The 27,770-nt window shown below is 45.8% G+C and overlaps 1 protein-coding gene across 3 annotated transcripts; it reads left to right on the top strand.

The window, feature by feature from the left end:
* Nucleotides 1-10,832: 10,832 nt before the first annotated feature.
* Nucleotides 10,833-25,728, top strand: TIGIT (T cell immunoreceptor with Ig and ITIM domains). 3 transcript variants are annotated; one of them, XM_046001427.1, is made up of 4 exons: nucleotides 10,833-10,976; nucleotides 12,002-12,331; nucleotides 14,662-14,765; nucleotides 23,413-25,728. In XM_046001427.1, exons 1-4 carry the CDS (start codon nucleotides 10,913-10,915, stop codon nucleotides 23,647-23,649), a joined length of 735 nt encoding a protein of 244 aa, XP_045857383.1. In that variant the 5' UTR covers nucleotides 10,833-10,912; the 3' UTR covers nucleotides 23,650-25,728. The 3 variants fall into 3 exon arrangements, with proteins under 3 accessions (XP_045857383.1, XP_045857382.1, XP_045857381.1); XM_046001426.1 differs by having other exon boundaries at nucleotides 14,659-14,765; nucleotides 23,416-25,728; XM_046001425.1 differs by having other exon boundaries at nucleotides 14,659-14,765.
* Nucleotides 25,729-27,770: the final 2,042 nt, after the last annotated feature.

Raw genomic sequence — 27,770 nt, 5'->3', positions numbered from 1 at the left:
ACTCAAGTAGGGCTCTGAGCTGGGCGTGGAGCCTGGAAGATGCTCTCTCTCTCTCTCCCTCTGCCCACCATCCCCCGCACCGTGTTTGCATGTGTGCACGTGGGCTCATGTACGCTTGTGTGAACGCTCTCTAAAAATTATACATTTTTTACTTCCATTTGGTTCCAAAAGATCAAGAGCTCCTACCTACTCACTGCTGTCAGGTTTGGGGTTTACACGCAGGGAGGGGAACAGAGAGGCAGAAGCGATTGCAGTTTAAGAGCATGGGATTTGGAGAAGTCAAACCCCCAGCTTCCCTCTGTATGGGCTGGGTGAATTTGCATAAGCCCATGTCTTTGACATAGGGCCACATGGCAAGGATTTCCACGGCCTGGCTGTCACTGTTTCTCTCACCCAGTGCTCTCACCCCCAAGAGGACAAATCCTGGGTGGCCACCTGCTCTGCTCCCATAACAGGTGTGGAGGCCCCCACCAGAGCCAGAAGGACTGGAGAGCTACCCCAGCCATAGCCGGGGCTTCGAGAAATTAAAAGGGAGCATGTTAATTAGAAAATGCTTAATTAGGAAAACAGTTCCCTAGAAAAAGGGGAATTAATTGAAAAATAGGCCTTAATCAAGAAGTTTTGGGCACACAATCCAGCACGGGGAGCTGGCTTGTACTGGCTTGTTTGAGACATTTGTGCATTTTTCAAACTTCACGTTCAGTGACATCGTGTTGGTAGCTTGAAATCACCCTCGTGGGAGAATTTACACCCTTACCATTGACAAAGGCTAAAACTTCGGACTTTTTTCTAGGAGCACTGTTGTTCACTATACAGTACCACACTGTTGTTCACTATACAGAAATCCAACTCGTATTCCTAGTCAGAGAGCCCACGTGTCTCTGGGTCTAGAAACTTGTGGAAGCAGGGCCCTTGCAGTATCTCAATTTCTGCAAAGCTGATGTCTGCAACATAATTGGTACAAAGTGAGTCACTGGGGAACATAAAGAAGATCTCACAGTTATTATTGAAATGTTTTTATGTAATACTTATTTTTTTCTGTTCTCAGCCTTTGTTTTATAATGTATAAAATATATTGCTGGAGCCCTATGTCTACACACTTCCTATACATTTGAGAGGTCATTTTTTTTTTTTTTTTTTAACTGATTAAAAGCAAAAACTGTGGAGACCATTGTTCAGGAGTAAAAGAAAACAGAACCGGTGCTAAGAAAGTCAGACGGGATGATGTAGGAGTACTATGTGTACCTTGGTGGGGTGGTGGTGGCATTAGAAGTTAGAGCTGAAGATAAAAAGTAGAAACGGTGACCTCCCTGCTGTTTGGGGTGGGATATGTTAATTAGCATGCAAGAAGGAAGGTGGGCCACTGTGGTGATCAAGGCTGCGAGGCAGGCTGCTCTTGGACCTGGGAGGGGTGTCCGTTTGGGAGGCGTGCACAACCCGGAAGGACTGCTGGCCCCACCCCCAGAGACTAGGCTTCTGTGGGGCTGGCGGGGGCCTGAGAATGTGCATTTCTTCCAACTTTTCAGCCATATGATGCTACGGGACTAGGCTCACACTTCGAAAACAAGTGATTTAAAGAAGAATTTTATCTTTTGAAGATAAAAGGAATCTTGCTGATGACAATCCGTAAGACTCAGAGGGCAGAACAGAAGCATTTGGAGTACGGTGGGCAGGAAGGGTGGGAAATTGGTTCAGATGAAAGCCTTAAAGAAAGAAAAGAAGCATTGACCTAGGGGCCTTGGACTTCTGATGCTGGTTCAGATAAGCAGCCATCTAAGCCACGTTAGCAGTTAGCGGGGTGTGTTATCTCCTTGTGGGCAATAATCTTGATAGCAGAGCATTCTGGTGTGGTAGGAGGTGGTTTGGCTTAAAAGCCAAATTGAGCTCTGCAGGCCACACCTCAGTTGACCATTCTCCCCCATCTGTCAGAATCCTACATGCTCTTGGTTATTCATTCCTCAGATCATGTGTCTCTTTTCTTTTGATGTCTTCTCGGACATTCCGGCAAGGTCGTTTCGATTCTATAAGGCCAAGGGAATACGTGCCTGTTTTGAGCCACAGTCTGACTCTTCCGCTCACCCTCCAGCCCCACAGGAGGCACGGTGTACCCTGCGGCTTTTAAAGGAGCATCACTCATCTGTGTTTACCACTTGACCTTCTTTTCCAAGGGAGCAGGCTCTGGACATCAACCCCTGTGAAACCAGGTGGGGCCTTAATGATTCAGTAGTCCCCATTTGTACTGAGACTTCGATCTTATCTTCCCTCCCGCCATGACAATCACCGACGTCCACAATGTTTTGCACCTCATAGTATATGTTTGTAAACACTCAGTCTAAGCATGCCCGAGTGTCCCATCATGTTTCTGAAGTGTTGCCTAAGAGCACACGAATCTGGGCATGCGAATTAACACTGTCATCGCGATGCTGTACAGGCATTGGCCGCAGGCCAACACTTGTTACTGCTTCCGCGTGTGTCTTTGTATCATTTAGATGTATCTCCTCGCTCTGAGATTAGATAGCCTTGCTTCAACCACACAACTGACTTTTTCCTTTTTAACCTCCTGCAAATGGCTATCCTCTAAATCTACCTTTGCTGGCCTCTGCCCACCATTCGCATGTAGAGTCTCCTTTGTATTTTATGTTATGTTTGTTTGGGTCTAAGGCTTTCTACTTCGAGTGTGAACTCCTTGAATAAACTTTTTCTTTTTTGTATCCATCATAATGCCTAGCAGAGCAGTTTTGCAAAGGAAGTGCTCAATATTTGTTGATTGATTGACATGAAGAAATGTGTAAGGGCTGCTAGATTTGTTATGACAGAGAATCAGGCAGCCTTAGCTCAGACTAGGAACTGCCTATCCAATATGAGGAATTTGGCTAAATACTGAAAAGCTCCTTTAGTTATTATGACATTTTAAATTAATTATATATTTCCAACTGTATTTTTCAGTTTTATGCATAATTATTATTATGCTAAATGGTGTTTATAGTTAAATGTGTGGTAGTTAATATAAGCGACTGAGATTAGGAATGTTTTGCAGCCAAACAAAATTCATTTTTTAATTGTTCTCTTCTCCCAGCCTTCCGATTGGCAATCCCTCTGATGCAGGGCGCAGTTGAATTCTAATCACCCTATATCATGTTTAGGTAGGTTAAAAGATGGGGACCCCAGAGTTCAATCCTAAATAGGTGGGGGCCTCCTCGTAAGGGGTCTGGCCTCCCTCCCTCCCCAGCACCGGCTTGTCGTCCTTGTCCTTGGGCTTCCCCATCCTGCCTGTGCCTCCTGCCTGATGTCCCAGCTATCCTGTCCCAGCTGTACCTGAATGTTTCCTGTCCTTCAATTTTGACATTTTACTATGAATTTTGAATTTATACAGAAGTAGAAAGATAATACTTAATACCCATACTCTTATCACCTATATTTAACAGTCAACATTGTGTGCATTTTTAAAAATTATTCTTTAAGGATTTAAGAATCACAGACATTACATTTCACACTTAAAAACTTCAGTAAAAAACTCTAAAAAATCTTCCTATGTCACCAAATGTCATTATCACCTGTATTACTTTGCTAGGGCTCATAAAACACCCACAGATACCACGACTGGGTAGCTTAAACAACAGAAATTTATTTTCTCATGGCTTTGGAGGCTAGAAGTCCAAGATCAAGGTGGGGGAAGGTTTGGTTTCTTCTGAGGCTTCTCTCCTTGGCTTGCAGGAGATGATTTAAAAGAATATATATATTTCGGGGCACCTGGGTGGCTCAGTGGGTTAAAGCCTCTGCCTTCGGCTCAGTTCATGATCTCAGGGTCCTGGGATCAAGCCCCGCATCGGGCTCTCTGCTCAGCAGGGAGCCTGCTTCCTCCTCTCTCTCTGCCTACTTGCGATCTCTGTCTGTCAAATAAATAAATAAAATCTTTAAAAAAAAAAGAATATATATATTTCAGTAAATATATGATTTAAAAGACTATATTATATATATTGACTACAGAACTCATTCATTTAAGAATATATATATTCATATATTATGTACATACATAAATCATGTATTGATTTAAAATCAATTATATTGATAGTTCAAATTCAAATTTAATATTACAGGGATTTAATTATTTGAATCTATACTTCTATTTTCTCTATGCTGAAAACTTGGTTTCTAACAATATTAATATAGTTACTTATTTATTATGTTGTTTTTTCAAAATAATAAGAAAACTGAATGACCAGAATATATTTATTTATCCTAGAATATATCCCACCAAGGAAATACAAAGTACTAAGTTTTAAACCCAGTTAACTATTTTCTCTGCATGGTTCTGCTATTAATTTTTAAAGCAATTAGGTTAATTTTTTCTTTCTTTTTCCTTCTATTTTAGGGATGGCCTTTTGTTTTCATTTTTACATAATATACATATTTTTAGATATGTAAAACATTTACATCCTAGAAGTTAAAAGCTATACCCCAAGAAGTTTCTCTTCCATCCCAGCCCCCTCCCCTCCACCCCCTCTTCTGCCATCTGTTAACTAATTTAAAAAACTGAATTCTGATTAATTCTTAAAGGGTTTCTTCTTACAAACAGGCAAAATTGTGCTCATATTCGTATTCGCCTTTACCCTTTCCCATGAGGGTCGCATGTTATACACACTTTTGGGACCACAACTTTTCATTTCCCAAGTCTGGAGATCACTCCATATTAATATATGGAGATTACCTTCATTCTTTTCATCACATGAAGGTGCCAGAATTTATTCAGTAAGGGACTGGGTGTCGTAGTTTATTCAACTAGACTCTTGTGGACATTTGAGTCATTTCATGCCTCTCTGCAAGTACACATAATTGACCTCAGTGAATAACGTTGTGCATATGGCATTTCGTATTTGTAAAGTTATATCCTTAGAATAGATTTCCAGAAGGGGAATTCCTGGGTCAAAGGCTAAACACAGCTGTGACCTTGAGAGATACTGAGGAATTCTCCTTCAAAGGAAAGATATCATTTCGTATTCCCAGCAACATTCTGTAGCAATCCTCACTTCCCCTCAGCCTCCCTGGTAAAGTGTATTGTTACAATTTGGACTTCACCCAGTCTGGTGGGGGAAGGAAAGACATGGTATCACAGTGTAGTTTATTTTGTTTTATTTTACTTTTATTTTGAGAGAGAGTGGGGTGATGTGCCTGGAACACACAAGGGGGTGAGGGTCAGAGGGAGAGGAAGAGAGCAAATCTCAAGTTGACTCCCTGCTGAGCACAGAGCCCCACGGTGGGGGACTGGATCTCAGGATCTGAGCCGAAATCAGGAGTTGGGCACACTGACTGAGCCACCCAGGCGCCCCTCACAGTGTAGTTTTAATGCACATCTTCCCCTTTACAACTGGAGTGAGGCATTTTCCATATGTATAAGGAACATTTGTATTTCTTTTTCTATAAACCATCGGTTCGTGTATTTTGGCATGTTCGAGGTTGTTGGTCTTTTTCTTTTTTGATTTCTGGAAACTCTTTATGTTAAGGAGATGAATCATTTGGCTGTGAAGTAAGTTCCAAATATTTATTCCTACTCTGTCATTTGTCTTTTTCACCTTTATGATTTTTTTAATGTGAAAGCCCTTTTTAAAAAAATTATGTATTCAAATTCCTCACCAAACTGTATTTATTGATTCTAGATTTTGAATCACAGTTAAAAAGGTTGACTTCACTTCCAGGTTTTAAAGGAATTCACCCATGTTTTCTTTTAGTATTTGTATGGTTTAATTTAAAAGTATGTTTGAATAGTTGACTCATTTAGGAAAGTTTTTTTGTCTGTGGCTTTGCACATTTCTTGTTAGATTTGTTAAATTTATTCCCAAGTATCTTTTCTTTCTTTCTTTCTTTCTTTCTTTCTTTCTTTCTTTCTTTCTTTCTGCTGCTGTTGTGAATGAGGGTTCTCTTCCAAATATCTTCTTAACTGGCTGATGATTGTATATAGGAAGACTACTTGTTTATATTGATTTTATATTTTACCAATTTAACAAGGATAACTATAGTCTTTATATCTTTATTTCTAATCCTTATGCCTCTAACTGTTCCTCTTATTTAATCAAATTGGCTAATACTTAAAAAAAAAAAAAGATTTATTTATTTACCAGAGAGAGAAAGAGCATAAGCAGGGAGATTGGCAGGCAGATGGAGAAGCAGGTTCCCCTGTGGAGTAGGAGTCTGATGCAGGACTTGGTCTCAGGCCCCAGGATCATGACCTGAGCTGAAGGCAGACGCTTAACCGCTTAACCGACTGATGAGCTACCCAGGTGCCCGTGGCTAATACTTCTGATAAGTGGTTAAAAAGTTGCAGAAATAGTAAGTACCTTGTCTTATTCCTGACTTGAGTAGGACTACCTCTAGTGTCTTCCCATCAAAAAAGATGTTGGCTTTGGGGCTGGCGTGTGTGTGTGTGTGTGTGTGTAATTACATTAAAGAATTTACTGATTTTTATTTTGCTGACTTCTTTTTTCTTTTTAAATCGGTCACAGGATTGAATTTTGTTTTCAGCATCGAAGGAAATGACCATTTGCTTTTTCTATGTAGAAATAGTACTTAATGTGAATGAATTTTGGGTATGGAATCACCCTTACAGTCATGGAATAGATTGTACCTGGTCCTGTGTATTTTGCTTAACATGCTACTGGCATCTGTGGGACAATTTTTATTTAGAAGTTTTCCTTCATTATTTATAAGAGATCAGGATCTGATTTTCTTTTATCTTGTGCAATCCTAATTGTATATCAATTTGAAATTCACTTCGTAAAACTAATTTGGAAGTTTTCTTTTGTGTTGTCTGTCTGCATATTTTAAGTAACATTGAAATGATCTGCTCTCTAGAGGCTTGTTGTCGTCCCCCGTGAAACCTTTTCAGTGGAGGAGGGAGAGAACTTGATGGTTGGGAACTTCTTTGAGTGCTATGTTTTCTTGTACTTCTGTTCCCCATCCTAGTTGTCTGGGATGCTGAGGGCTCCAGGCAGCAGGAAGTAGGAAGTAGGTCTCCAGGGGTAGAGGATACCTTTCTTAGGCAGATGGAGCCTGGGGGTGGATTGATAGTATAATCACCTCTGGGATGGAGCAGGGACAAGAGGGGAGAGATGTCGGTGGGTGGGTGGGCTGTGAATTAGATGCCGGAAAGACCCAAGCTGAGGAGAGATGAGCTGCTTCTTCCCAAAGATTTTTCTTCTGACTCCGCATTCCAACCTCTCTTGGGGGGTCTCTGTCCTATTTTCACAGCTGAGAAGGCAAAGGAAATTTCCCACAGTCCACTGAACTCCTTGGCAGCCTCTGTTGGGGAGGGCCTCAGAGTCACCTCACCTGAGGGAGCTTAGACTAATAGTCAGCAATCCCGCCCTCAAATTCTCCTCATTTACATTTGTCCTGAGCCAACATGCCCTGTGGCTCACAGACTTATTAAAAATCCGGAGGTCATAGACATTCCTTTCATGTTGAATCTTTGATTTTCTGAGGCAGCTCTCGCCACGAGGGCTCTGGATCAACCACTCCACTGTTCAGGTAGCTCTGCTGTGAGGTGGCTTTTCAATGGCAGATGGCGGAGCGGGGGTAGGCCCTTCCAGGTGCCCTGAGTGTCCACGCCCCCGTCTTTCCCCTGCTTCCTGTCTCCCTGCTCCGTCAGCCTCTGCACACCTGCAGGGGGCAGGGGTCTCTGCCCACATCCCATCCACAGTGAAGCCTACCACCAGGAGGGGCTGCTCTGTGAGGTAGAGAGTGGGAGCACTTGGCTGAAATCGTACCCCCTTCTGTAGGATGTTGCACTTGATTAGAGGCAGGGAAAGGGAAGGAGAGGAAAGCTGTGCTATCCCTGGAGCTTTCCGCCACTTCTGAGCGGGAAGGGAAGAGGTGGAGACCTTTGGAGGCGCTGAAGCTCAAAGGCACCACTGAGAGATTGTTCTGCACCCCAGGTCCCGTTTCTGGTGTGCACGTGGCGGGCCTTGTGGAAAGTGAGACCACTGTCAGGCCCCTGCGCCCGGTGCTGTGATCCTACCAGACCACAGGCTTCTAGCTGGAGCAGGTGTGGCCGGCAGTGGGCTAGGGCGTGCTCTACGCTCTAGGCCAGCACTTCCTCCCCCTTTAGATGCGAACAGAGTTCCTTCCTCGGCACCCGTCCACCTGCCTCAGGGCTGACCAAGCTTGTCCAGCCCACAACTGTCAAAGTCAGGGGAGAAAAAAGATCGTGACTGGTTTTAGAATTTCGGGTAGAGACGTGAGCCGACACTGGAATGCCCACAGAGGTGCACGCTGCGCCGCAGTGCTGTGCTGTGGGGACCAGGGTGGTCCTAGCAGCTCTTGGCCCAGACCCGTTTCTCACCCCTGGTTGGCTCCGCTCTGGCTGGGGGCCACTGCCTAGTGAGTGGCCATACTGGCTATGTTTCTAGGTGGAGCCCTGAGAGGAGGCTCCCGGAGGGACTGTTCAGTCATTCACATTCCTCCAAGGCCTTCTCAGAGTCTGGTTGGTACAGTGGCCACTTCTCTGCAGGTGGATTTTATCCTCCTATTCGTAGATCGTTTGCGTATGACAGAAGGAAGAGGTTAGCGGGAGCCCTGGCCTGGGGATCCAGAGACCAGGACTTTATTCCACCCAAATGCATGACAGAGGTAGAAGAGGGATGGTCTCCTCCCACTTTCCTCTTACTTCATTTTTTTTTTTTTAAAGATTATTTATTTATTTATTTGACAGACAGAGATCACAAGTAGGCAGAGAAGCAGGCAGAGAGAGAGAGAGGAGGAAGCAGGCTTCCCGCCAAGGAGAGAGCCCGATGCGGGGCTTGATCCCAGGACCCTGGGATCATGACCTGAGCTGAAGGCAGGGGCTTTAACCCACTGAGCCACCCAGGTGCCCCTCCTCTTACTTCTTTAATTAATATTATTATCAATACCCTTACTGATGTCGTGAACCCTTCATATGTTCCGGGTGCTGTATTAAACAGTTTACCAAACAAATTCATTTCCTGAATCTTCATAAACCTACAAGGTGTCGGGGGTGGGGGCACTATTATTCTTGTTTACAGAGGAGGAAACTGGGGCTTAAGGAGATTGAGCAATTTTCTAAAGGTCATCAAACCAAACTGAATTTGGACCTTTGCATTTTTTTTCACCGCAATCTATTAATCATCACCGTCAAATATCTCTGGAAAGCACCATTTATCAAAATGGACTTGACCATGTTTCTCTTCAGACTGATTGCTTGGAAACAAATAGAGAAATTCTTTAACCGTTTTTTTATTTAACTTAGCTTACGTTTCTTGGGATTTCTGTTATATAAGACAGGTCCTGCCTTATGGCTTTCACCCACCTGACGTAACGTGGGCTACAAATTTTTTATAGCCCAAACCCCAGTGTCCCCCTCTTTGTGCTCTATATCCACTAACTGCTCTCAACTCTCCCACCCCTGGCTCCTCTGCCTGGACAGCCAGTTTTGGAAACACTCTGCCTGCTATGCACCCTCCCTGGGACATACATGAAGTATGACAGCTTCTCTAATGCGGGCCCTGTGACTACTGGAAGGAGGTGGAGGAGATTTTCTTGATGTGAGCCTTGAGAGACAGGTTGAATTAGGGCAGAGAGAGGTCGATGAGGCATATGTTGTCTAAGAGGCTGGAGGTGGCCTGGTGGGAGGTGCACGGTCACGATGTCCTTTGGGAATGAGCAGAACCCAGGGAGGAGAGGAAACTGGTGTGAGATAGAGCATCCTGCAGGGGAGAGGGGAGAAGGAGGCCAAGAGCCTGGACAGCAGGGAAAGCTCAGGGTGCTTGCCTGGAATGAATGGAGGGGCAGAACAGCAGGCTTCAGATGTTCCCCTGGTAGAGCAGCAAAAGAAACATGCCCAGAGTAACAGACACAAGCACTAGAGGCAGGAGAAGAGAGACCCTCCACCTCCTTTCCCCAGAGTGTAGCTTCACTAGAGGGCAAGCTTTGATCATCTGAAGGCAGGGTCCATGATTATTCACCCCTGTCTCCCTAGAGGCTGGTGCAGAGCCTGGTGTTTTGTAGGCCCTCGGGACTTTCAGATAAATGCAGAAACAGACAGAGGGTGGGAAGGAAGAAGGATGGGTCAAAGATAAGACTTGATCATGAGCTGGGGACTCCAGACAAGCATCAGCCAACCCCTTTCCAGGGTCAGGTAACTGGGACTCACCCTTCTCTGCATTGCTGATCTTCGTGGGGGTCATCAGTCACAAGAAAACTCACTCATCTGGTCTCTTCTGATGTTACTGGGTTAGAGAAACTAAGCCAGAGTTCAACAAAGTCTCTGTCTGGATAAACAAGACAGAAGACATCTGATTCAAGAAGAGGACTTCATTCAAAGGAAAGTTTCCCTGGTGTCCAAGACTTTTTGTCCTGCCTACATCTTGGCTCTGAAGTAGGTGCCTCTGGTTCATGATTCATTAGACTTCAAGCACAGGTCCTGGTCTATAAGTGTGCAGACTCAGGTTTCTCCTATGGGTGCACATTCCTGAGTTGGAGGAAGCCAGGATTTGCTGGTTCTTTAGAATCTCGGGCATTCCCCAGATACACAGAGCCCTCGAGCCCCTGATAAAGACAAAGGCTGATACAAAACTGGCACATTAAGACAGAACTTAAAAACAGTAGCTTGACTATAACCCAAAGATAGTGGTAACCTAAAGACCAGTGGGCCTCTAACCACATTTTTGTTTATTTTTTAGTGTGTTTCCTTCATGGTCTTTCTTGTGGCTTGCCCTATGCAGTTTGTGTACTTGTTGAGGGCCTTTTTTTTTCAGTCTCTGACATTGTTTTTGCTGAACTCGGTTTTTCCGAGACCCTCTCTCCTCATAGGCTCAGTTTTGGCCTGCCATCTGCATTCCGCCAGTTTCCGTGGCAGAAGAGGCCTAGGCTGCTTCCTGTGGGTCCCCCGTTGGGCAGAAGCATGCGGTGGTACCTTCTCCTGATCTGGGCTCAGGGCCTGAGGCAGGCTCCCCTCCCAGCTTCAGGTAAGGCCTAACAATGCGGCTTGGAACTGGAGGAAGAGGAGGAGGAAAGAGAGGCTGGGAGTGGAAGTGGAAGTAGGAGTGAGGGAAAGAAACGCATGGTTTTCAGAGTCCTGCGTTCCCTCGTGTGAGAAAAGGCAGCTTCTGGGAAGGAGGCGCAGTTCTGTTTTGGGTGGCAGATGAAGTCCTTGAGGTTGGTGTGTCTGACTGGCCAACCCGAGAGAGGAAACGGGGGGGAAAGAAAAGGACATGGAGGAGGGATGATCAGTTCCCTTGTAGAAGTTCACTCCTGCCCCATCATTCTGTCTTCTGTCCTTGAGGAAACTTCTAGAAAGGAGTTGTATGTTTTCTGGGGTTCAAAAATGTCTTCTTCACAGACTCCTGAGATTCTACCGTTATAGATTGAATTTGCATTAGATCTGTTTCCTTCTGTATTTCAAACCATAGACAAGTGTTTCTGAGGGGGCACAGATGCTGAGAAACTCTAGTAGAATTTAATTTTTATGTTGTTTTTTGAACCATTTGAGGGTGGAGCTGTGTCCAAGGTGCTGGGGGTGGTCAGTGCTGAGGAGGGTGGTTTTATCTGGGAGAAAGGGTTTCTCTCCCATCCACCTTTCCTTCGGATTTGTGGCTTTCCTGAAGGTTTCTCCAGGCACCCCAAAGGGCGGTCAACCAAACAGCCAGGTTTCATGTCAAAGGATACTGTGCCCAGCACAGAGCTGGCTGCTGGAAGAGAGAGTAAAACAGAAGTGGTGGCTGACCAGGCTTGTATTCGAGGTAGGGAGATGAAATAAGGCTGTGGAAATCCTCAGCGAGCTCATCATGAAGCTAGATTACAGCAGAAGATCCGAGTGGGGGAAGCACGCCACTCTTAGCGATTACGGTCTATGCGGGGAGTGACAGGAAGGACAGGGGAGACTGTCATTCCCAAAACCACTTCTAGTCTCAAAGCCCTCTGGGGTTTCTGTGGGAAGTTTCAAGGACAGCTGTTGACCAAGGACCCACACACGCTCTCTCCCCTTCCCCAGGAGCTGTGTCAGGCAGGATCACAACAACGGGGAATGTTTCTGCCGAGGAAGGGGGCTCCGTCACCTTGCAATGCCACCTCCCCTCCACCACTGCCAAAGTGACTCAGATCAACTGGGAGCAGCGGGACCAGCTCCTGGCCGTTCGTCATGCTCACTTGGGGTGGCACATCTACCCAGCCTTCAGGGAGCGAGTGGCCCCAGGCCCCAACCTGGGCCTCACCCTGCAGTCGCTGACCCGGAATGACACAGGGGAATACTTCTGCACCTATCACACCTACCCTGATGGGATTTACAGAGGCACAGTCTTTCTGGAGGTCCTGCAAAGCTCAGGTATGCCCTCTGGAGCAGGGGGGCTGATGAACCTCACCCTCCAGAATAGAAAATGTGTTCCTGCCAAACACTCTACAAGGGCAGGGTCCCTCGACCTCAGCTCACAACCAGGTTGCCAGGGAGTTTTAATGATGCTGATGCTGGTGCCCCATTGCAGACCAGCTGAAGCAGAATGCAAAGGGGTAAAGTTGGGAGGTGATAGGTTCCGAAAGCCTGGTGATTCAGATGTGCAGCCAGAACCGAGAACCACTGTTGTGGGTTAAGAAGTGCACCTTATGTGTGTTTGTTGGGAAGAACAGTCATTAAGGTCATTTGGGAAGGGTTTTCCTTTATTAGTTTAGCGTCAATCACGCAAATTAGAATTAGCTTCTAAGTTTTATAGAGGATTAAAACACAGTGTGTGCTAAGTGTAAATGTACGGTAATTTACATTTGTGTGGTACTTCATAGTTTCTAGAAGGCTCTCACATTCGGGTCTCTGGAACATGGGAAAAGATGACTGCCTCTGAGACCCAGTGGAGCAGAGTGCTTACGAGCTCGGGCTCTGACCCAGCTAGCCTGGCTCCAAATCCTAGTGCTGCTGTTGACCTCAGACAAGATTACTTAGCTTCTCTGTGCATGAGTTTTCTCATCTGCGACATGAAAATAGATGTAGGATTGAATTCCTTACTATAAGGAAATGCCCTTAAATGGGGCCTGGGGCACAGTAGGCACCAACGGAGTGTTCGCTCTGAATGCCAGCCTCTCCCACGGGACTGTCTTACGAGGAGAAGGCTGAGCTCTACTCAGGGTAGGAGGGCTGGTCACACAGGTGCTCTGGTTTCACTAACCTGCACCTGCTGAACTTCTACCTGCTGCTGTCAATTGTGCTGAAGATTAAGTTTTATGACTTAGAAAAGTATGTGTAGACAGAGAAGATAAAAGTCTACTTGAAAGTTTCTTTTCTTTTTTTTTTTTTAAATATTTTATTTATTTATTTGACACAGAGAGAGAGAGATCACAAGTAGGGAGAGAGAGAGGGAGAAACAGGCTCCCCACTGAGCAGAGAGCCCGATGCGGGGCTCGATCCCAGAACCCTGAGATCATGACCTGAGCCGAAGGCAGAGGCTTAAACCACTGAGCCATCCAGGCGCCCCTTGAAAGTTTCTTTTCAATGCTACTTCTCGGACGGCTCTGACACAGGTTAAGGCAGCAGGCAGGGAAGAGCTGTATCCTTTCTGGTGCTGTGGACAGCCTGCCCCGGCCCTTCTGACCCCAAAGCTGTGTTCTCCATGACCACTTTGCTCCCTATCTGCCTTCTTCCCCCCACCTGCGGTCAAAGCAAGAGGCTGAGTCTTCAGGGCAGGAGGAACTCATTCTGGGGTGCTGGGGCTCCCTCCCCCTCGTACCCCGTGGGTTACTGTGAACACTGCCTTGCCCTAAGTGACTGCGTTCTTTGGCCACCTTTCCCACAGTGTAAACCCTTTGTTAGAGGGAAGAGGGCCCAGCTTCTGTTGTCCCTTTCTTTCAAGGCTTCCCTGGACACCTGGGATCTGTCTGAACTCCTGGAAAGGGGCGGTGATGGGACACAGCATCCTAGAAACCCTCCCACCAGCGGGCATAGCTCACATCTGGGCATCTGTCCTGTTTCTCTCTCTCTCTCTCCTTGGATCAATTATCCCACTTCTCTTCATAACTCCCTTTCTGCTTCTCCTCCTTACATTTTACATCTTAATAGACGTTCACTTGTTCGTGCTTTAGTTCATACCGCAAATATTTACCAAGCACCTGCTGTGTGCCAGGTGCTGAGAAAAAGCAAAGGATAAAACTCTGGAATTTTACTCCTGCCGGGGTCTCCCGGCTGGAATAACACGATAGGGTTAGTGCGTGAAAGGTTATTTGCTTTTTGCCCTCTTTTTTGTACGTTAACATTAATTTTATTTTAATTTTTAATTACACTTTTTTCAAGTATGATTATAAATATGAAATTTAATAAAAGAAAATGTTCACTGTCTAGGTCTTTTTTTTTTTTTCCTGGATGTTATTGTTTGTTTCATTTCATGATCGTTATAGAAAGCGATTTTATCGACTGGAGGGAAAGAGTGTTCACAGTGGTCTGCTCTGGGGTCAAAAGGGGTGAGGAGTACCACTGTTTGAGAGATCGGCCGTTGATTTCACGACGGGTTAGGCCGAGGCTCTGCTGCCCAAGAGCTGGGCTTAAAGACCCAGAACTTAGAGAAAGGCCTAGCCAGCCCCACCTCTGTGCCCTGACATAGAGTTTTTCCTGTGTAATGGTCGCCTTTTGCTTCTGCCTTTCACCGCCTCATCTTCATTTTGTCATCCCTCCAGTAGCTGAGCGCAGCGCTGCGTTCCAGATCCCACTGCTGGGAGCCACGGCCACAGTACTGGCAGTGATCTGCGTGGCAGTCATCATGGTGGTCGCATTAACCAAAAAGGTAATGACTCCAGCTGCACATCTCGGTCACGGGCACCCCCCACCCGCACCCCTCACCATCGTTTCATGTCCCTGTCCTGTCCACAGAAAGACCAAGATGTGGTCTCCTCTGCTGTTCATGCTTTTTGATGGTCCTTGCTCTGCCTTTCAGCCAAGTTGTTTATGCTCTTCTTCTGTCCCCTTCCTGGTCTGGGAATCCTGGCCAGAAAGGCTAGACCTGTATGCTTCCCATCTTGCTGTCCCCTACAGTTCCTAGCTCCTGCCTGTCCCTGAAGCCTCTCCCTGGAGAGACAGATTTATCTGTCATGAGTTTGATGCATCTGGAGAATCCACCCTGTGCTAGGGAGTTGTGTCCATTAGCTTACTTAATTTTAGCAACCTTTCCTTATTGCTAGGCTACCCGGCACTTTGGCAAGATGAGAAATAAGCAATCCCCAAATTTGGGAGTAAAAGGTACATGGCAAGATCCGTAGGTATGTGAATCTTCTGTCTAGCTGAAGACGTCACGTGGCCGAAAGCGTGCTGGATGGGGAAGTGGCTGGGGTAGTTTCTAAGGGCAGCGCTGAGTGTGATTACAGGGAAGATGCTGGGTCTCCCCCGCCTCCCGTTCCTCAGATGGAACGCGGGGATGCTGGTGATTCTGCTTGCTCCCTACCACAGAGCTGTGATGAAGAGGGGGCGCATTGCCTGTGAAGGTATTAATGTGCTTGTGTTAACGGGTAGCCACCGATTGGCGAAAAGCATTTCCACCACTTGTTTGGTCTGCCCTTTTGGATTTTTTAACGCATCCATCCCAGGTCACCTTAATTCCAGTCTCCAAACATTTTGGGGAGGGCAAGACTGGGATTGTCTACATTATTTTCCACTTCATCCTAGACCCTCCTCCCTACTTCCCGATTCACTTTCCCCCCGACAGGTTCTGCTCAATTAACAACCCAACTCTTCGTCCCTGACTTTGCTCTCTCTGGACCATGTACTTGCTGCTGTTGTTACCGATATGAGGGGGTTTATGGCCACCACCCTGTTTTCTTCATATTTCTTTTGCCTGTTTTTTCCCTATTCTTTCTTGCTGTCCTTTGAATTAAGTACTTATTATTATAAAAATAATAATAATAATCTACCTTGTAATGAGGCATTTTTTTGCTATTCTTTTAGCGGTTACACTTGAGATTAGAAAATAGACAACTGACTTATTAAAGTCTAGTATAAATTAGTGCTTTTATCTTTTCTTGGATTATGTAAGAATCGTAGGACACATTAACTGTTTTTACCTTCCTTCTCAACTTATTGCTATTAGCGCCATGTATTTTAGTTTTAAGTTTCTTTTAAATCCTGAAAGAAATGAGTCTTGAGAGTCAATTTTCACTTAGATTTCCCCTTTCTGTTGCTCTTCACTTCTCCCTGCATTTCCTATCTTGTAACTGGAATCACTTTCCTTCTGTCTGGAGAATACTATTTAGTATTTCCTTCTGAGCAGGTGATGAATTATCCTGGTTTTTGTTTGTCTGAAAATATCTTTATTTTTCCTGAACTTAAATGTGATGTATCTGTTTTGCTAGGTCTACACTTCCATGCTGGCAAGTGTTTTCTTTCAGCACATGGAGAACATTTTCCCATCGTCTCTGGCTTCTTATATTTCTGTTGAGAAATTATGTGAATCTTATTTTTGCTCCTTTGCAGATATGGCTTTTTCTTGTGGTTCTTTAAAAATTTCTCTTTGATTTTCAGCAACCGCACACTGATATACTTAGAAATGGCAGGGAACATATCGTGCTCTCAAGGTGGGTAGGTTAAGGACAGCTTAAAACAGACATTTACAAAGGACTGGGCAGCATATAAGGAAACCAAGAGGGAAGTGTAGCAACATGTTGGTGTCCACCCCTCATCTTTAGGGAGAGGATGATTACTAGAACCTGGAAAGAGATTTGTGGAGGGGACCACATTGAGAAGTACTGTAGCTTTGAAGGAAGGCTACAGCTAGTCCAAGGCCACCACTGGCAGAGAGAATACCAGGGAATTATATACATCCCCCATCTCACTCTCCTTCCCTCCATTCCCCTACTGTTGCTCTATATTGGCTGAAACGAAACTCAAAACAATCGGGATGGAAAGAAACAGAAGGCTGGATGGAGAGTAGAGCTTAGGGGTTAACAGAGATGGTATCCACACCAGTTCTGCTCACAGACCCGGAAACTGGGCAAGAGGTCTTGACTTTCCAGGGGCTACTGAACTCAGCCTTCTCTCATGTACTCTTGATCTCTTGATTATGTGTATAAGTAACACCCCATTGGCTTTCCATCTATATTTCTCTTGGGAACACTGCTTTGTTAGCCCATCTTAACATCCCTATGGGTCAAGCTTCTCTGGCTGCCACTGCAGAAATTATATTGACTTTGTCAACATAAGCTTTAGCTCTGCCATCTGCCCCTGTATTATTTTGGGGTCTCCTCAACCGGGTTGCTACAGGGATCCCGTTCTATGAGAGCCTTCAGCCCCAGTGTACAGAGGAGATACCACGAAGCCTCCTAATGATGCTGGGGCTCTCTTCACTAGCACATTCCTTTCCACCTTTGTAAAAGATTGTCCTCTTGATCTTCCCTAGAACCATAACCAGCCACTGGATTTTCAAAATTATGTAGTACAGGGATTGGCCAAGTTTCTCTGTAAAGGGCCAGGTAGTAAATCTTTCAGGCTTTGTGGGCTATGTGGTCTCTCTTGCAACAGTTCAACTGTGCCACTGTAGCATGAAAGCACCACAGACAATATGCAAATGAATGAGTATGGCTGGGTTCCAACAAACTTTTATTTATAAACACTGAAATTTGAATTTCATATAATTTTCATGTGTCATGAAATATTATTCTTCTTTTGAATTTGTTTTCAACCACTTAAAAATAGAAAAATCCTTTTTAGCTCACGGGCAGTACAAAAATCTGTGGTGGGCCAGATTTGAGCCATGGGCCTTAGTTTGCCAGTCCCCGATTTAGTAGGTTATATTGGGGAAAACTCTGTTTTTTTCCTCTTCTCTACTCTTAACACTGCACAGAACACTTCTAAACACCAGATGGGTGGGTTTATTCCCACACTGACCAATTCTTCTACACCATCTGGGTGTCCTACAATCAATTCAGTTCTGACACTATCTACTTGGAATCAACATCAGAACCCACAAATTAAGGACTCAGTCCTACAAGACTGCCCTCCCTTCAGACACCAGCTGCAAGTCCCAGATTGTCACCTGTACTTCTGACTGACCAGCTATAAATTGAAGTTCCTACAGCCCCCCTCCTTGGGTTTGATAAGTTGCTGACAGCTCAGAGAACTCAGAGGAACCCTAACTTACATTTGCTGGTTTATTATATAACACAGAAGACGATAAAGGATACAGATGAACAGCCAGATGAAGGAGGTATGGAAGGATGAGGTCAAGAAGGGTCTGAAGCACAGGAGCTTCTGTCCCTGGAGAGTTGGGGGTGTGCTACCCTCCTGGCATATGGATGTTTTTAGCAATCTGGAAGCTATTTGAACCCCATACTTGGGAATGATGTTTCTGGAGACATCACCGCTTAAGGATGATTGATTATGAACTCATTTTTCAGCCCCTCTCCTCTCTCTGGAGAACGGGGATGGGGTGAGGCTGAAAGTCCTAAGTTTCAAATCATGGCTTGCTTAGTCTTTCTGGCCACCGGCCTCCAACCAGGAGCCCACCCAACGCTGCCTCATTGGAACAAAAGACACTCCTATCACCAGGAGATTCCAAGAACTTTAGGAGCCCTGTGTAAGACATTCTTATCGTTCAGGAAATTATAAAGGTTTAAGGAGCATGGTGTCAGGAACCAGGGTTAAAGACAAACATCAGTAGAAACTGAGGGAGAGACATATATATGTATATTCCTTATGATTTCACATACGTCCATGATGGCATCCCCGCTTCTCTGAGCATTTTGTGGTTTTTTTGTTTTTTTGTGGTTTTTTTTTGCATAAATTGCCAAAGCAGTGTTACCTTCTCTCTTGACAGCAGTGTATCAGCCTTCTCTTCTGGGGCCCTTGTGAGAGTATTACATCTTAAGTCATGAGATGGGTCCCAATATTGACAGGTTACCCTCAGTCTGATCTCATAGTCTACTTGCCCCAGCCCAGACTTTCACTCTCAGGGTTCACTCCCCGTCACATTCTCCCATCATTGCCAGTAACATGTTAGCCACATCCTTTAGGCACAACCTCTCTCCTCCCTCAGCATTCTCGGCATTTCCTCAGCTAGGGCAGGCTGTGGTCTTGCCCTAAATATGGGGCCAGTGGCCTATAGGGCAGATGGAGATAGGTGCTAACGGGGCCCTAACTTCCATCAAGACAATGTGGGCCATTTTTGCAGCTCCAGATGATACAAGGGAAGCAGGTGGTTCTCCAGTACATCTACCCAGGGAGCCTCCTCCCAGGTCATAGTGATCTTTCCTTTTCTAGACACAGGAGACTTGCCCAAGCTTAGAATCCAGCCTGTTTGGAAGTTCTATCTCTTCTACAGTTAGGTCCTGGGCCTGTCTTCAGTGCTGGAGATGGGTGTTTCTTGAAAGGCTGTTAAGTGTTGCTGCTTCCGGGTGCTGACAGGTCTAAGCCTTCCGTGTTCTCTCCTCAGTGCATTGGGGGGAATTGAGTAAAAGCTACTCAATCCCACAGTTCTAATAATCACTCTTTTCCCATACTTCTCAAATGTCAAAGATGTGGCATCAGCTCAGAATCCCCTTCCATCGGTGTCCCATCCCATCTCACAGCCAGTGGTGGGGTTTGTATTCCCATCTAGCTGGGGAGGTGTTCCCCTCCACACTCCCATCCTGTGTCTGTTTCTAGACCCACTGCCAGGAGCAATTGTGTTAGACCCGGTCCCCAGAAATAGAGCCTGACATGTGAATTCTGGTGACAGTGATTTATTGGGATGGACTCTCAGATGAAGGGTTGTGAGGGAAGCAGGACAGGGCTGAGGGAAGAAAGCTCAGCTTGATGTGGTCTCAGCTGGGGAGTTGGTTGCAGTAAGAATTGTACTCAGAGTTGGTTGTACCTTGAGGCAGGGAGCTGACTCTTTGAACACTCACCTCAGTCATCACTGACCACTGGCTTCCCAAGAGAGACGGTCCAAGAGCCATTCTCCAGAGAAAGAGTGGCTATGAGCCACCCACCATCTGTAATCCCAGGGTCTGGGGCATGGGAGCACTAGTCAGGTAGGGAGGATCTGAGCAGGGTACCAACAGCATTCCTTGCAAACCTGGAGAGCCTGTTGATTGCATTATTTAGGAGCATGGACTTGGGAATCAGACAGACATAGCTTCGGATCCTGGCTCTCCCGCGTGACTTGCTGTGGTAGGGTCTGTAAAATGCGAATAATTATGATGCTGCCTATATAGGGTTGTGGGGAAACTCAAGTCAAATAATTCATGTAAAGCACTTGGCATTTTTCCTGGCATGTAGCAATAAGTATTGGTTGTGAAGTTCTTGTAATTATTACAAATTTTGTTTACCGAAGCACTTCATAATACTTGGTACTCCAAAGTATTGATACTGTATGGATTGATTACAACGAAATAAATGCATATTTCTGCTAAGCAGCTATTGGAAAAAGTTCCCCTAGGGGACCTCCTGTGAGGGGAAGGAGAAATGGGTGTGTCCCCCTCCATCACAATGACTGCCAGGCATCCTTCCTCCTCACATTCTCCCAGGGGGCCATGTTTGTCCTCCTAGGACCCAGCTGCAATCTCGGTAGGTCCCTTTGGTCCTTTAGGACAACCTCAGCCCCAGGCTTGTGTTTTATACTGACAATCACAGAGTTGTCTGCGTGAGAGAAAATGAAAACCAAAGAGCTGAGAGGCCCTCTCAGGCCTGTTTACATTTCCCAGAAGACCCTGGATGCCAAAATGGTTTTAAGATCCCAGGGCAAGGGTGGCCCACCTAGGAATGGAAATGAGAGCATACCAGCACCAAAGGTCACAATCAGTTCTTTGGGAAGGAATTCGGTATTTATATTCTTTAAACGGATTGGGACACATCAAGGGATGTGATCCTCTTTTAAGTCCGGCAGCAGCACGACCCATGATGCCCACGATTATTCCCCACACCTCCGGGAAGGAACACGCCATAGTAGCGAAAAGGAATGAATGAATCAGTGAGTGGGGAGAGACCTCCTGACTCCTGCCTGTGGTTTTGAGACCATGGTCTCTCTCTAGGTCTGGGTCCTCAGGACCTGAAGGATGATGCCAGCCCTAAGTTTTGATATTTGCTCATGATGTGAGTTCATGCGGCCCACCCACGCTTCCTGTTAGCTTATCTCGTGCACTGCTGAGCTGGACACTAGTCAGCGACGATGATGTTTCCTATCCGGGAAGCAATGGGGGAGGTGGGGAGGTGGGAAGAATGAGATCTGGTTTGTGCTTGCTCTGATTTTCCAAGCCCATGTGTGACTTTTGGGGATTTTGTCATCGAGACCTATGGTGGGGGTGAGTGACACGTTGAGAGCGGTCTCCAGTAAGACCGAGATTGTGTTACCTTTGTGTTGGGTGTCATTAGGCATTTCTTCTGCCGTCCTGCTTGTACCTACTGGTCTTTGATTTCTTGGCTTAGCACAACATCCCTCTGCGATGGTCTCCTATGGGGGTAACGGCTGGTTTCATTCCCTTTATTTTCCAAACAGATTTCGTTGTCTGACTTATTTTCCCATAAGAGCAATTGTAGTTATCTGACTGCAAGTCCCTACTTGGGTTTGAAATCCTGTTCTTTGAGGTACGGGGCTGAGGAAGAATGTGTGCATGTGCATATGTGTGTGTGTGTGTGTGTGCACACATGTGAGTGTACACACACACATTTCAGTCCTAAGACACAAACTGAATGTCTGTGATGGGCTGTGAGTTTACAAAGAGGAATACAGCATAGATCCTGCCCTCAGGGAGCTCACAGTTTGGGGCCTGAAGAGGAGAGAGGGGTAAGAGTAAGTTCTAGACAGCATTGCATATTACGACAGAGAATGTTCGAGAACATATTCTAGCATCCAGGAAGAAGGTCAGTCTCCCAGAGGGGTCAGACAAGACTTCCTGGACAAGGGGCTATGGTGCTGAGTCTGAAGGAAAGAATAAATGACATTATGGGGAATTATGAGGAATGGACAGTGGGAGTAGTACATACAGAATTGGGGAGGCGGGAAACAGTGCATGGCCTTCCAGAAGCCATAGGACTAGAGGAAGTCTGGCTGAAGAGAAAGAGCCTGGCCTGGCTGCAAGTCAGAACTGGGTCTGGGGCAATTGGCTTCACCTGTTGGCACCTATAAGCTCATTTAAGTAGAAACTTCAAGAAGGTTGTTGCTAAGATTACATAAAGGGGCTAACCAGTGCATGCTCGTGGCAGCTTCTCAGCAAATGGTATCTCTCTGGCACCTGGGCCCTCTACCAGAAGTTGGGGTGTTGGGTGGGGGAGCATTTCAGGAGATGCAGCTGGAAAGGTGAGTGTGACCAAATCTCAAAAGGTGTTTTGGGGGGCATCACACACAGTCTCCTGAGGGAAATGTAGTGAACTTAAGGACTGACTTGTGGGATTTTACAAACCCCTTGACATTCACCTGTGGCTCCTGTAGGAGATGAAGCTCCCTTTGGTGGACAAGGGGAGCCATCACAGGGCTTGAAGCAGAAGCCTGGCAGGATCCAACTCCCAGTTCTGAGCTATTGCTGTGTGGGTGACCTTGTGAAAATCAGAGCAGAAGAAGAGGGTGTCCAGAGGCAGGCAGGTGTAGAAGCATGGGGGGAGATAAGACATGGGGGTAGGAACAGAGAAGAGGGAAATGATTTTAGAGCGAGTAAAATTGGAGTATTTCAGGAGGAACACTGGATGGGATTTTATGGCAGGACAGAGTTTAACTTTGGGCTTCAGGTTTCTGGTCACCCAGTGCCATGAACCAGAACAGAGAATGCAGGCACAGGAGCAGTTTGTGGGGGAGGGAACATAATGCTTTCACTCGAGACACAATGAGGCTGCGCTTGCTGTGACTGCCTAGGTCTGGAGCTCAGGGCAGAAGTTTGTGGGGCTGGTTTGAGTAGAGATCTGGGACTCTTCAGGGGGCAGAGTGACATATGGGTGAAGTGACTCAGAGAGTGTTGAGTATGAGGAAACAGAGGGCAAAGCTCTGGGGAACCCCTTTATTTGAGGAGCTCATGTGGGGGCAGAAAAAAAGCAGTCCTGGCTGGAGCAGAAGGTGGGGGTTCATAGGAAGAGGAGAACTGAGAGAGTGATGCCATGGGGGCCAGCGAAGGAGAGCACTGCCAAGAGGCGGAAGTCCACAGTGTCAGATGCAGTAAAGAGAGCAAGAGAGGTGAGGCAGAAAGCGGTTTACTGGGCTTACTGAGTAGTACATAGTCATGGGGTGCAGGGCTCATTGCATGGGGAGCAAGTGTAGGCTCACTGGAGTGGTTAGTCCTGAAATTCAGCTGTGTGAGGCTGAGCAATGAAGGGTTAGGGAACTGGTGTTGGTAAGAGCACAGCCTTGCATGTGTGTGTATATATGTGTGTTTAAGTGTGTAAGAAAGGAAAAGAGAGATCACTGTAACCATGTATTATGTCGGGGAGTAACTTCTGAATAACGTCCCCACATCTTCACTTAGTAGTTTCTTTGCTTTTAGAAGAAATCTCATCGAGTCCATTCTGCGGAAAGTGGCCTCAGGACAGTGGCGCATGAAGAGGAGGAATGGAACGCCCGCATTCTGTCATCCCCTGGAAGTGGCAGCCAGGCAGGGACAGCACCCGTGGTCTGCTACCTGGAGCAGGGGGGAGATGCCTGTGCCGAGCCTCATGACTACTTCAATGTCCTGAGTTACAGGAGCCTTGGAAGCTTCAGCTTCCTGGCAGAGACTGTTTAGTGGCCCGAGGCATCATCTGGGAGATGCATTCCTGTGTCTGCGGTTCCGGGAGTGGGGGTGGTGGTGGGTCTGTGGTCTCAGTCGCTGCCCTGCATGCACGCGAGTGGAGGTGCAGTTGAGTGAATGAATGTCATCCTCTTCTCTGCCAGAGGGAGCAGCTTGCATCTTGATTCTGAGTGCAAAGTTAAACAAAAATGACTTGGTTTGGAATCTAGCAGGTGGAGCCAACCCTGGGGCTCTGAGAAATGCCTGCCCCCTAGTAGCCTTGGGTGGGGCTTTGGTGGTCTGGATGCTGGCAGAGTCTTATGGATGGTGATGGTGATGAAGAGGACGATGGTATGACCCATCTCACTTCTCATGGTCATTTCCATCAACGTTCACACATTCAAGGCATTATAAGAACAAGGCATGGTATTGGCTTTCATGGGGAGGTTTGAGCATGATTAAACCACGCTTTTGGATCTCAGCCCTTTTAGACCTTATACTTACATGGGGGTAATGACATTTCCGTTAAAAATAGTAAGAAGACAGGGGTATGAGACCCAGACCTTTGGGAAGAGATGCTGGTGCAGGCTGAGGTGGTCAGGATAGGCTTATCTGGGGTGAAGTGGCCTGGGAGGATGGAGGGAACAGTGAGGCTAGCATGGTGAGAGCAGGAATTTTGTCTAAGGTGAGCCGAGAAACTGAACAGAACGTCTGAAATTCCCACATGGAGGATTCCAGCACCAAGGGAGCGCACAGACCTTTTTTGGATTTTATTCCTCGGGCAGACAGTTCAAGTCTCCTTCTGTTGGCTGTCCTCGGAGTCTGGGGATGGCTTGCAGCAGGGGACCCAAGGCCTTCCAGATGCCTACCAGGGATGTGTGCGGCAGCGCGGCCTCCACTGTGGGAGCTGCAGCCTAGTCCTTGGCCAGGACCCACCACCACCACCATCAATCCACTATGGAGCCCAGGAGGAAAGAATCTGTGTCCCACCAAAAGGAAAACATGGATTTTTAAAATAGGGACTCTTCCAGGGAGGGAGGGAATAAAAAGCGGGTGATTGAGTGCTTAAAGATGAACAACTTCTCCCCAGTTTTCTGAACCCTTAAATCTGAACCTAAACCCTTAAAACCCTTAAACCCTTCAGTCCACTCCCTGAGCTCTTTGTGCTGGGGTTTGGGTGGCATCTAAACCCTGGTTTCCCTTTAACTGGCATCCCGGTCTGCATCATGCCACCACATCTCCTCCAGGAGCGAGGACGGAGGCCGAGCTCACAGGGGACAGGTTTTCTTAACTGAGCGAGAAAGTGAAGCTAGGCTGTCATTTGCCAATGGCTGGAATCAAGCACCGTTCTGCTCCCCAAGAATTAGGCAGACTGAGCAAGAAGACATTTCAACTCCTACTCCTTGGATTTTGATTTTTATTTTTCTCACTCCTCTACCAAATAGGTGTGTGGTTAGGAGCAGTGAGTTGAAATCTGTCCTGAGGGCTAAGTCCTTTGGAAGGCAGATGGATGTTTGTAAAATGCTGTTAGGCACCACGGCGGTTCACCACACTCCTTGCAGAACTAGTGCAAACTGCTTGCGAGTAGAACACAATTCATGGACTGGAGATGAACTAAAATGTAAGGATAAAAAGGGAGAGGCAGTTTGATTGGGAGGAGATGTCTCCTGGGTCAAGGCTAGACTGAGAGTGTTATTTAACGTGGTGACAGTAACTGGGAAATATCTACAAATACCATTTAGATGGTGATAAAAGTACAAAAGGACCCATGGATGATATAAATGGGTCAGGTTCCTAAAATGAGATTGAATTAGACAGAAAATTAATTTTCAAGTGGAATTCACTGAACTGGATTTTCCATGGAGAACCAGAGAAGACCGCCCCCTAAAAGCCAGGTTCCTGGAGACATGTCCTTTGCAGCCATCCTCCACAGGTAGCCGTCCAGTGTGTGAGATGTGGTTAGTCTGCACAGAGATGTACTGTGCTAGAAGTGTAACATACATACCACATTTTGAAGACTTATTGTGAATAATAAGAATGTAAACTATGATGTTAGTAATTTAAAAATATTGATAGCATGTTCAAATGATAGTATTTGGGATATACTGGATTCAATAAAATGTTATTATAATTAATTTCATCTATTTCTTTTTGCTTTGTTCCTATGGCTACTGGAAAAATCTAAAATTGCATATGTGGCTCCCGTTACATTTGTTTTGGACCATGCTTCATTAGACCCTAATGACTAGTGGTCTCTTTTTTTCTGATCCAGAAAAAAAGGGTTTGAGGAGGCTGTTCCCTCTTACTATGGAGGGAAAACACGTAGGAAAGGATTTTCCTTTTGAAAACATGTAGGAAAAACGTGTTTTGAAAACACGTTTTGAAAAACATATAGAAAAGGATTATAGGGGAGATGGAGGTGGGAGAGTGTTGAGTGCACATAGAGAGTGATCGCAAGCTCTCTCGGATCCCCTCTTGGATTTCATGATATGAGAAGGGGAGAATAAGTGAATTAATGAGTGAGAGTTTGGGGAGGAATAAATATACCGATTCTCAACCTTTTATTATGTCACATTCAAAGGCTGAGCATATAGAATCTGGACTATAATGCAGAGAATTACCCTGAACAAATATGAGAAATTTTGAGTCATGGAGCTTTGAGATAGATGATCTTCATGAGTAGACAGGGTCTTCCCGTGCAATTTTAATTTTGCTCGTTCCTTCTCACCTGGGGGTCCTTGGAGATGCATCATCACATACTCAGGTTTCTACAGATCCCATCAGTGCTGAGCTGGGCAGGCATGACATGACATGACTACTATATTAGCATCACAATTCTAGTAATTCCCTTGCATATGGAGAAAACGCAGCAGAAGAGGTATGTTTACAAGCCACTGGATGGGTCTACAGAAGCTGTGCATTTGAAAGGGCTACCACCAGGAATAAACATGGCGGTCCTCTTCTATTCTCCTGTGTTTTCCTCCCCCCCACCCCCCACCCACCGTGTTCTTCCTTTGATCAAAACAAAGGAGGAGGCCAAAAGCAGGCTGTGCATTTGTTTATTTCAGACTCTTCCCAAAAGGTATCTGAGGTATCCATATTTTAAAATTTTGTGTTTGACGTGCGATAAATTTTTAAGTGGTCAAATGTATCCTAGATAGTGATGACTTTGTAAAAACAGTGTATTGTCATTGCCTTCAGTCTCCAGATTTGTGTTTACTATTAAGTTGATCTCAAGACCCACAGATGATTCATCTGCGCTTTGAATAGTCAAAGATTTTGCGGCAGTTGAAACAGTAGGAAAGTGGAAGGGGAGTTGTCTTTACTTTGCACACTATAGGGATGCTGTCCGCAGAAGGATGTGGCTAAAGCAGCCAGTCTGCCCTAACTTGTGTGCAGCAAAGCATCATCCAACAAATGAAATTGTTATTTTAAATCATTAAAATAAATGATTCATCAAGATGCTGTTCAGGTTCACAAAAATCAGATACAGGCAAACCTTGCATCATGAAATGTTTGCTTTTTTAAAATTTTCTACTTCCTAGAATATCAGGAGACCTTAGGGGCTCAGTAACTGAGTTTCAAGAAGTCAACATTTAAATTCATGGAGGTCACCTTTCAGCCCAGAGTTCTCCTTAAGACTATCCCCATCTCCCAAGCCCCAGCCCAGGCATCTGTGCTCCTCACCCAGGTGGGAATGTCCCTCCACACTTGCCTCCTCCAACCCAAGGCCTGCAAGTCTTTAGGAGTCCCCAAACCCAACTGCTTATTCCTTGGACCCTTCTCTGACATACCCTACCCATTTATCTTTCTGTTAGTTTATGAACTTCTGTGGCACTGACAGTCTGAATAGAACCACCTAGCTTTTGATCTTATAGGTATCTTTATTCCTAGTTGTTAGATTTCAAGGCTTACCGCATTAAAGTAGTTTTCTTCATTCCCTTCACAAACTGCACAATGTTGAGTGAATGTAGGTGCCTACTGAAGACTTGGTGAATTTGCTTCGGTTGGGTTGACTGCCCTAGGGACACAGAAGATGTATGTCTTCTCTATCGCGCCAGTAATTTCTGCGAGGATCATGAGGTTAGAGAGCTCTTATGGGTAGGGCTGCATATAAGAAAAGGACTATGAGGCAG

Source organism: Meles meles, chromosome 4, assembly GCF_922984935.1.
Source record: "Meles meles chromosome 4, mMelMel3.1 paternal haplotype, whole genome shotgun sequence".
NCBI classification, from domain to species: domain Eukaryota; kingdom Metazoa; phylum Chordata; class Mammalia; order Carnivora; family Mustelidae; genus Meles; species Meles meles.
The sequence above is the reverse complement of the archived record's forward strand: the minus strand, read 5'-3'. Positions and strand labels throughout refer to the sequence as shown.